The 11,182-nt window shown below is 39.5% G+C and overlaps 1 protein-coding gene across 1 annotated transcript; it reads right to left on the reverse strand.

The window, feature by feature from the left end:
- Positions 1–8,119: 8,119 nt before the first annotated feature.
- mchr1a (melanin-concentrating hormone receptor 1a) lies at positions 8,120–10,109 on the reverse strand. The gene is made up of 2 exons (XM_026169416.1): positions 10,055–10,109; positions 8,120–9,288 (listed from the first exon to the last, which is right to left on the reverse strand). Exons 1-2 carry the CDS (start codon positions 10,107–10,109, stop codon positions 8,264–8,266), a joined length of 1,080 nt encoding a protein of 359 aa, XP_026025201.1. The 3' UTR covers positions 8,120–8,263.
- Between the last annotated feature and the right edge of the window lie 1,073 nt (positions 10,110–11,182).

Genomic DNA, 11,182 nt, shown 5'->3' on the forward strand with positions numbered 1-11,182 from the left:
GTTTAGCATTTAGCATCAGTTGTGCACTGTGTTTTAGTCAGCAGAGCATGGACGGATATTGAGTGCATAACACTCCTCATGCAGACCCAACACACATGGGTCACTAGCTATGTCTATAACAGTTACTTGAGCAGCACTTCATACCATTACATACAGCACTGATTGTGTAATTTCCTGTGATACTTAAATGTGTACAGCTAGTATAGTGTGTAAAACCATGACAACTGGAAACCTCTGGGACCTAGTAGATGGATTGCTATTCATGATTTTTTTTTCTACAGATTTGGGTGATTCTCTGACCCTTTCTCCAACTCTTCCAGCAAAATATTGTCAAATGTTTAGTAAAACATTTTTGTACAAACACTCAATATTGCTGACTTCTGATCTTCTCATTTTCATCTACCAACATCATAAGGGAAATAATGGGGGTTTTTTTTCTAGGGTTTTTTATGGACTTGCAAATGCTGCTCTACAGACTGGTGTTATGATTAATTTAACTATAATTAACTGTAAATTATATCAATATGGGTTTTGCACTGAGAAAAGCAATGATTCTTGCATTTTGCTTTTTTGCACACAGCCACATCACCTAGGCTTGGATGTTTATGTATATCCTACTGTAGTTTGTAAAATATGTATCGTTTTCAACTATTGCCTGTTGATGCTTTAAGAAGTCAGCAATTTGACTGCATTAGTTCCTGGACTGCTCGTTTCCAGCTGACTTTAGTTTGTCTTGACTAGCGCAGGATAATAGTTCTACTTTGCTGGAGCACTGATGTATACCAAAACTTTAAAAAGCCATATTCCAGCAAAAACATTATGCACAGTTGATTTGAATTGCATCATTTATGTTAATTGCACTTGTAAGTGAACAGAGAAACAACATTTTAGTTTGTTGATTTATTATTTTTTATTCTTTTGTTTCACGATTTGAAGAAGTCTGTATTTGGAGTTGTTCATTGGCTTTCACACATAAGATTAAACTTCTGGTTCCATTAACAAGAGAATATTCTGACAGCACTTATATCAGTCCAGTCATCACTGGCAATTTTAGAAGCTTTTTGCTGCAATTCCAAAACGACGTCTTCAGATCTGACAAGAGGTAAGTGACATCACTTAACTATTACTGGTTTAGCAATCAGGAAGCAGCAGGAGATAATGTTCACTGTTACTACAGAGAAGTAGTCACTTAATGTGTCAAACACTCCCTTTCAAAAGCCACATTTAAAAAAAACAACTATTGTGTGAAGTACTGGAAGGCGTGGTGAATTTTGGGGGGGGGGGGCAACTGCATTATATCTCTGGATATTTGTAACCATACTGTTGTGTATCTGCTGCTATATTGTCAAGAACAAACATTTATCTGTGTCCACAAATCCTGATTCCACCATTTGAAAATGATGATTTGGATGATGTGGTGGTGGTTTTAGAGTGGAGAGAAATCTGTTCATCATCTATAGCACTAAGGATGGAAAAATTATAGTTATAAGATCATCAGAATCAGAGTTATGACAGTATGTAATGATATATTTTTAAAGATTTATTGTTGCCTTTAGCAGTGAAGAATAGACAGTACGGAGCCCCGCAAGGGACATGGGAGAAAAAATTAAGATCAACTTTTGCGAGATCTCGCAAAATAGACTGCATCCTTCGCAGGTCGCATTTGAAGGCCGAGTCCTTTGTTACCCAACTTATCCCAGAATTCATAGCGCGGCCCAGCCAATTCGTTTCTAACAATGGCGGCAGCTACTTATTTTTAATATTACTCTTTCTGGGTCACAAAATAAACTTTTAAGATATTTTCAGGCGTGAATGTAGCTGTGTAAATTTCAAATATCTGCTCGGTTTATCAAGACATCACATATTTCCAAAAGTGCTCCGACGTTTTCGGAGACGTCGAGGCCCGCACTCCTGGCACATCGTGCCTCAACCTCCCGGTCGGCTTTGAGCTGGCAGCCTCCGAAGGATGCGCCCAAAACATTTGCAAGATCTCGCAAAAGTTTTGCAAGCACTCGCAAAAGTTCATCTTAATTCTTCATGCCATAAATTCAACAAGTTGCTGGAAACATGCCATAGAGTTTATGGTCTGTATTTACATGATAGCACGGCTTCTGCAGATTTGTCAACTATGCATCCAAATCTCCCATTCCAGAACATCCCAAGGTGCTCTATTAGATTGAGATCTAACCACTATGGAGCTCATTTGAGTACAGTGAACTCTTTGTCCTGCTCAAGAAACCAGTCCTAGGAGATCTGAACTTTGTGAGATGGTGTGTGCTGCTGGAAGCGGCCACCAGAAGAGAGGTGCACTGTGCACTAAAGACATGGACATGGTCAGCAATAATGTTCAGGTAGGCTACGGCATTCAAACAATGCTCATCTGAAACTAGAGTAAATATCCAGTGAGTTGTGACCATACCATATGAATGTTGCAGCAGAAATCCAGAAGCATCAGGAAACATTTTTCTAATCTAAACGTACGATACGAGTGTGTAACGGTCCTGGGTGGGTGATCCAGTGTTTTAATTATTATTATTATTATTATTATTATTATTATTATTCTTATTATTATTATTCTTGTTCCCTGGTCAGTCGTGTCTAATGTGGCTCCTGCCTCTGTGCTCCGTGTTCCCTTTGTTTAGTGTCAAGTCTGTGTTTCTGTGTTTTTCTTCCTGTTTTACTTTTTACTTTGACAGTGCTTTGTCTTATGTCAATGTGTCTAGTTTTGCTTCACCCTGGTCTCGTCATGTTGATTGCGCCCAGCTGTGCCGCCCTCATGTGTCTCATTTCCTCATTTCCCTCAATGTATTTTAGCCCTGTGTTTCTCTCTGTCAGTGTCACGTTGTCCCCTTACCGTGCTATGTGTTTCTCCTTCCCTGCTCCCTGAGATCTTCATCCCTAGTTTCCAGGTTTCCCAGTGTTTTTGTTATTAGTTCCAATTTTGAAGTTTTGTTTTGTTTTTGCAAGTTTATTGTTGTGAATATTATGCAAGTGCAATAAAGCAGCCTCTTTAATTTATTCCTCCATTGAGTGTTTTGCGTTTGGGTCCTACATCCTGCCTGCCACACAGCTGTATCATGAATGATTCAGGGAAGCTCACTTATGTCTGATGACAGTGATACTAAAGTGAGTTGTTGAGGATATCCTGAACCCCTTCTCCTGAGTCGCTAATCGCTGATTAGATATTTGCAATAGCAAACAGTTCAACAAAGTGATTAATGAATTTATACATCTACAGTGGGGCAAAAAAGTGTTTAGTCAGCCACCGATTGTGCAAGTTCCCCCACTTAAAATGATGACAGAGGTCAGTAATTTGCACCAGAGGTACACTTCAACTGTGAGAGACAGAATGTGAAAAAAAAAATCCATGAATTCACATGGTAGGATTTGTAAAGAATTTATTCGTAAATCAGGGTGGAAAATAAGTATTTGGTCACCTCAAACAAGGAAAATCTCTGGCTCTCACAGACCTGTAACGTCTTCTGTAAGAAGCTTTTCTGTCCCCCACTCGTTACCTGTATGAATGGCACCTGTTTGAACTCATCATCTGTATAAAAGACACCTGTCCACAGCCTCAAACAGTCAGACTCCAAACTCCGCCATGGCCAAGACCAAAGAGCTTTCGAAGGACACCAGGAAAAGTATTGTAGACCTGCACCAGACTGGGAAGAGTGAATCTACAATAGGCAAGCAGCTTGGTGTGAAAAAATCAACTGTGGGAGCAATCATCAGAAAATGGAAGACATACAAGACCACTGATAATCTCCCTCGACTGGGGCTCCACGCAAGATCTCATCCCGTGGGGTCAAAATGATCATGAGAACGGTGAGCAAAGATCCCAGAACCACACGGGGGGACCTGGTGAATGACCTGCAGAGAGCTGGGACCAAAGTAACAAAGGTCACCATCAGTAACACACTACAACGGCAGGGAATCAAATCCCGCAGTGCCAGACGTGTTCCGCTGCTGAAGCCAGTGCATGTCCAGGCCCGTCTGAAGTTTGCCAGAGAGCACATGGATGATACAGCAGAGGATTGGGAGAATGTCATGTGGTCAGATGAAACCAAAGTAGAACTTTTTGGTATAAACTCAACTCGTCGTGTTTGGAGGAAGAAGAATACTGAGTTGCATCCCAAGAACACCATACCTACTGTGAAGCATGGGGGTGGAAACATCATGCTATGGGGCTGTTTTTCTGCCAAGGGGACAGGACGACTGATCCGTGTTAAGGACAGAATGAATGGGGCCATGTATCGTGAGATTTTGAGCCAAAACCTCCTTCCATCAGTGAGAACTTTGAAGATGATACGAGGCTGGGTCTTCCAACATGACAATGATCCAAAACACACCGCCCGGGCAACAAAGGAGTGGCTCCGTAAGAAGCATCTGAAAGTCCTGGAGTGGCCTAGCCAGTCTCCAGACCTCAACCCCATAGAAAATCTGTGGCGGGAGTTGAAAGTCCGTGTTGCTCGGCGACAGCCCCAAAACATCACTGCTCTCGAGAAGATCTGCATGGAGGAATGGGCCAAAATACCAGCTACTGTGTGTGCAAACCTGGTAAAGACCTATAGTAAACGTTTGACCTCTGTTATTGCCAACAAAGGTTATGTTACAAAGTATTGAGTTGTATTTTTGTTATTGACCAAATACTTATTTTCCACCCTGATTTACGAATAAATTCTTTACAAATCCTACCATGTGGATTCATGGATTTTTTTTTCACATTCTGTCTCTCACAGTTGAAGTGTACCTCTGGTGCAAATTACTGACCTTTGTCTTCATTTTAGGTGGGGGAACTTGCACAATCGGTGGCTGACTAAATACTTTTTTGCCCCACTGTATACTCATGCATTGTCAGGGTTGGGGGAGAATGCTCATACTTTCTGACTTGAGAGGAAGTCAGACTGGGAACTTCTGATTTCTAATGGAACAAACCATCTTTACTGACCTGTTTTTTAAAATGCTGGTAAAAATCGACATATGTCTTTAACCCAGTGGTGCCAGCCGTGGCACTCCTGCAAGGTTACAAAAATTGAGAGGTGTAGGACCGGTGCAGCTTTTGCCATGCCACTCATGAGGGCAACAGTGGTGAATATAATGGGCCCTTAAAGCCTCTTAGATTTCATTCATTCCAAATGATCCAAGGTTGTAGAGCTCGTTTGTGAACTTCAAATTAAAAGCCCAGAAATTAAAGTCACTATGAAGAAAAACAGCAAAAAAGAGGGCTTATTATCTCTATAATTTCGTGATTTTCATTTAATAATAACCAAGAAGCTGGCTTTACTTCCAAATTTGAATCACTGTATCTTAGCTGCCACTGATGCTGAAATTAGTAAATGCTGCAGAGAAATACAATTTGGTACATTTAGTACATTTTTAATAGATTTTTACCCCTCAAAAAACATTGTCTTGAATTAAACAAATTTTAATTGAAACAGCAATGTTTTCCCAGCCTTAAATTGTGTCTTTTTAGCTTACCTACCTCACTTGCTATGATTCAAATGGGGTTTAGATATCAACATTATCTCACACACTATACTCAACTTAGTACAACAACAAAGGTTATCAATCATGCTGTTTTCATGCTAATGTTTTCTCATCCCAGTGCTACAAACATTACTGGTTGAAGTATTGTTGGTAGCAACAGATTTTAAACACAAAAACACATCTATATAAAACATCACTGAAAAACCTGCATATTATTTTATCTACCTGTAGAAATAAGTGTTTTTGTAAATTTGTATCTTATCACATTTATTAATATGCCAATATTACTCTTCTTCGTAGTTGCACTGACTATGCTACAGTCAGTAATCATAGTACCAGAGTATTATCAGACCAGCTGAGGTGCACTGACTGTGCTGCCTATGCTACACTGTATTAATGAGGACATTATTAATGAACATGTAATAATGCTCCATTCTGAACAATATTGAGAGTTTTGCAGAACAACTCTGAATTCCACAGCTTAGTGGAAAATAAATGAGGCTTCAGTTCATGAAAACAGGAATCTGGGAGTGAAGCAGCGGGCAGATGCAGTAGACAATGGCCTTTCATTATAAGTCTAATAACTATGTTCGCTTTTTGAGCACAAAACAATTACACCTCGGGACGTGTGGATGCATTAGTCGTAATTAAGTCTTCAGACATGTCAAAATATTAATTTGTTCTGACAATATAATTAAGCTTGTGCCTTTTTGAAAATTAGTCTGGAACATGGAAGGCGGAGTTTAAGATAAATCATATATGTTCAAAAAAAGATTTGTATTGGGCTCCAGCGTGTCCTCATGTCCACAATCCAAGTCTCTATTCTTGGTTACTTGCTTATCCATTAATGAGCAAACTCAGGTTATTAAAGCTTTTGATTCCAGCTCTTGTGTAGATTTTCTTTGATGTAAAGTAAACTCAAGATCTGTCCTTGAGCTTCAGCAAAACATCTTAAGGAAGCTGCATTAGAGCTGTGAATAACTGGAATTGTAGTACTTCACATGTTAGTGATCCAATATATCTATATATCACACACACACACACACACACACACACACACACACACACACACACACACACACACACACGGGTAAATTAATCCAGTTTAATAGTTTCATGCAAATTGTGTTTATTTCTGTTGCAATAAACATATTATATGTAAGTGTCAATGTTTACATCACAGGGTGGGTCACAATTTATTGTAGCCAGTAGTTTGACATGATGATGGTTTGTTCTTGGTTCATATAGAATATGACAAGATCAACAGTTATACCAGAGTTTCTTAGCCTCAGTCTCTGGACCCTACAGGGAGGTATGTCAACTTACAACTTGTCACCTCTAATTGCTGTAATCCAGTCAGTTTCTGGAAACTGGGTCACAGTGTAGAAAAGGTTGAGAAACCCCGAGTTGGAATATTTTTACAGCATACACACAAGCAAAGATAGAATACAATAACAAAGACAGCTAAAATACAATATAATTTATTAAAAAATAAACAAAATGAACAACACCTAAAAATATTTGACATGCTAATTCATCCAAAATACCACCTCATTTAAATCAGGGGCTTTGAATTATTATTGAATCCTAACAAAACTTTACATTTCTTCGCATTGCCCTTCCTCAAGAGTAAACACTGTTAGCTTTTGATGTTTGGTAATATCATGTCCAAAGTCTCTTTGTATTTAATTCACTTCTCCACAGTGTTTTCCTCTTCTTTGGCCTCATAATGATGATGATCATAGCTCTCAGTTGCATAACAATAAAATTCAAAGCTACATGCAACGTTGTAAAATGACAGTGAAATCGCACCAGAACTTTATATCATTCCTGTGTATGAGTTTTTAACAAGGGTGGTCGATTTTTGTGATCACAGCATTAAATATTTCTGCATAAAGTGCTACAAAAAACAATACTTACTTTTAAATTGGTCAGTAGCTTAACATGACTTTGATTTTTGTTTTACTCCACGAGCATAAATATAAATAAATAGCATAAATACACATAATAACCAAAAGTACCATTAATAACTAGTGTAAAAGATAGGCAAAGAGGAAAACAGGTAAAGTGATCACTGCTGGGTTAAAACCTTTTTTTAGATGTTTTTTTTTTTTTTTTTAATCACTTGAGTTTTCATATGAATGAGAAGCTCTAAGTTGTAGTGGTTAACACATGAAAGAACCCTGCTCAAGAGCAGCAGGAGACATAAATCCACTTTCAGGGCATCAAAAGCTGGTGGACTCCTCCTGGTCCCGAGTCTAGATAAATGACGGGGCATTTTGGCATAAAATCTGTGCCAAATATATTCTGATCCATCTGCTGTGGTGACCCCTTGGGGGTGAAGTGAACAGCTTTTGTATATGAAGAAGAAAAATAACAAAATAAGAAAGCTAATATTTGCCTTGGCTATGGATGTGCAAGCTCATATTAATTAAATATGTGTTTCAATGAGTTCACATATTGACAGTAAATATCCCTTTCTGACTACACTGGTTTCTATTTTTGAATAAATGAATCAACTGTGTTTCTGCTAATTAATAAAGAGCAGCACACTTGTAAGAGTTTAAAACAACAACAACAACAACAACAGCAGCAGCAGTGTAAACCAACAGAATTGTGCTTGGCAAATGCATATGTAATTAATCAAGGATCATTTAGGACTGATATGAAATATTGCTCCTCAGAGATGCTCTGAAAATTTGTTCTTCGTCTGCTGCCCCATGACCAGTTGCTTAGATACAAAATAATGAAATAACAGATATTTTTATCCATGGAGTCATTCTGGAGCCACGTTGGATGGTATCATCTCCCTGCAGGCTGGCTCCTGCTGAGCCTGTTCAGGTACCATCCTCACACTGACACTGCCACCATCTGTGGTGCTCGGGTTCACCACGCGGAACTTCCGATGAGCTGGCCGTACAGCTCTAAGAAACTGCCTCTTAAAGGTCTCACTTAGCATGATATAGAGAAATGGGTTAATGCAGCTGTTAGCATAGCCCATGCTAATTGCAATATTATAGGCATAGGAGAACGCTATGCTCGGCTTCTGCACCCCCAGGTGCACCAGTTGGAGGATATAGAAAGGAGCCCAGCAGATAAAGAAAGCGAGGCAGATGGCCACTGCCATCCGGGTCACCTTCCTGGTGCGCACTCTCAAACTCCGTGGAGGCAGAGGCGCCACACTTGTGGACATGTGTTGGAGGATCTTGAAGAATACCCGACAGATAATGACTAAGGGTATCGCAAAGGCCAAGAAAAACTGGTAAAGTGTAAACCAGTATGTATCTGTAACTGGATCAGGCAGAAGCAGAGCACAGGCCACTAGCCCATCTGGGAGAGGCATCAGGCCGGCATACATCCACACAGGGATAATGGTGAGTAAGGACAAAACCCACACCAGCCCAATGACCAACACAGCCACACAAGGCGTGCGGACATAGTTGAAGCGAATGGGATGCACAGTAGCTAAATAGCGGTCAAAGGTCATTGCAGTGAGGATATAAGTACTGACAATCTGGCTGTTGGAATCGAGCGCAGTGATGACCGTACACATCGCGGCTCCAAAGTGCCAGGTACCGTTGCCCAGCAACTGGTGAATGAGAAATGGCATCCCGAGGAGAAACAGAAGATCAACAATTGACAGATTTAAGATAAAGATGTCTGGAACTGTTTGCTTGGCTCGACACTTGGTCTTCTTCATAATGGTGTACATGACAATACAGTTCCCAATGATGCCCAGAAAGCAGATAATGCCAAAGATGACAGGTAGGATGGCACCACAGTGAAGAGCACCATCTTCAGCTGGAGACCAAAAAAGGGGGGGAACAGCAGTTAATGTGGAAATATTACAAATTAGCTTTACATCTTAAAAATACACAAAAATACAATTTAGAACTGTACGGATACAGCATGAAATACAGTATATCTAAGTACCACATAATAAAAGTAAGAATTTTAATAAATTTAAATTCATGTCCAGGCAGATCTATTTGCTTTACACGTGTATATATCTGCCTATGGTGTCTGCATGCCTTTTTTGTTTGTTTGTTTGTTTGGTTGGGTTTTTTGCTTTACTACTGCAGCAAAGTCGAAGACAGAGAGGAATACAACAAAATACAACAGATTCAATATTATTCTAAAGATATAATTAGAGGTCTAAAAGATCTGTTCTTGTGTTCCAAACTTACAAAATCCTGTTTTGAGAACATATTTATGTCAGTATATTTATGTTTGGGGTTTTTTGTTGTAGTTGTTTTGTTTTTTGAACCATGTGAGGGACTATTGCCTTAATTTAGTTAGGCTTGCACTAATGTTTTTCTTTATTCATGTTTCCATTTCAAACGTATTATTTGGGAAATAGTTATGCGCTCTAACGTGAATTTGTGGAATAGGTTTTCAGACCTCAAAAACACAAGATAATATGAAATAACCGAAGATAAAAGAAAATTACAAGAAAGGAAAACTGAAGCATCATTTTATGTTTGTTTTGTTTTGTTTTACATTAATGTTAGACGATTTACACCTCAAACAACGTAGGTCTATTGGGCTGTAATACTGTTCAACCTACCTGTTGTTGAATTGCTGCCATCGATTGAAAAATTTGTATTGTTAAAAAAATCCATGGGGTAAAATCAAAAAGTACATCCAAGTTAAGATATGGCGCCGTTATGACAGGGTGGGCTTTCCAAGTAAAAACATCTGGAGCAGATTGCAGCCGAATCCTAAATTACCTTCTTTCTGTAAAAGAAATCAGCACAACCGTCGTGTTTCTCTCTGTGCGCGCATCAGCGCGCTCTGCGCCCTCAGTGGTAATAACGCAGCTCCTCTGGGAGTTACTGACACTGAAGAGTCAGTGAGAGCATCTTCACTACCAGTAAGCGACGCAGTGTGGAGTTGCGACTGCGCTGCAGGTGTCAGATTAAATAACATTGCTGTGTGCGCGTATGTGTATGCGTGTTTATAAATGCGTAAAAGTGTTTCCTTATTAATGCGTGTTTCTCTGAATCTGTTTTAGAGTTTAATTTTTCTATTACCTTCAGTACTTTAGGGTTTCATGAAAAGCAGAGAAAGAACAGCGACTTATGACTCAAAGTTAAAACACGTAGCTTTGAAGCGTTTCAGAGCAGTTACAAACAGATAGGTTCCTACACTCAAAGTCTGCCACTAGATGGCTTTGTTGCCTGTCATTTGGCCGATTCGCGCCTTTCGGGCAGTAAAATAGGATGTGAGCGGTTGACGGTTTGTGTGTTATGAAAAACACATTTAAGCCATCTACACAGTTCAGTTACTAGTTTTGCAACTCAAAGCAACTGATAAAGAAGCATGCATGCATTGTCGATTGCAAGGTGTTCTTCTTTCAGCTTATGTCCTCCGCATGTCCTCCATGAATCTTCTCTGCGCTCTTTTCTGTTTTTCTCCTGCCTGGCAGCTACATATTCAGCATCCTTTTTCCCAGTTTATCTACTATCTCTCCTCTGCACATGCTCAGATAATCTCAGCCGTGCCTCTCCAACTTTGCTTCCAAAATGCTCTTGTCATGCTCTTGTTACTCACAATGAAAATCTTGCAGTGTGTGTTTGACAGAGACCGAGAGCGAGAAAGAGTTGGTACAGTATAACAATATCCACAGTATAATCCTATAAAGTTTGGCATTTTGGAAACCAAACTTTAGTAGAAGATGGTTATGGCCCATGGT

The sequence above is a fragment of the Astatotilapia calliptera genome, chromosome 6 (assembly GCF_900246225.1).
Source record: "Astatotilapia calliptera chromosome 6, fAstCal1.2, whole genome shotgun sequence".
In the NCBI taxonomy this organism is placed as follows: Eukaryota; Metazoa; Chordata; class Actinopteri; order Cichliformes; family Cichlidae; genus Astatotilapia; species Astatotilapia calliptera.

Coding starts and splice junctions, on each gene's coding strand:
- mchr1a (XM_026169416.1), bottom strand. CDS start 10,109: ATGGATTTTTTTAACAATACAAATTTTTCAATCGATGGCAGCAATTCA. Junction 9,289..10,054: donor TGGCAGCAATTCAACAACAG/GTAGGTTGAACA, acceptor TTTGGTCTCCAG/CTGAAGATGGTGCTCTTCAC.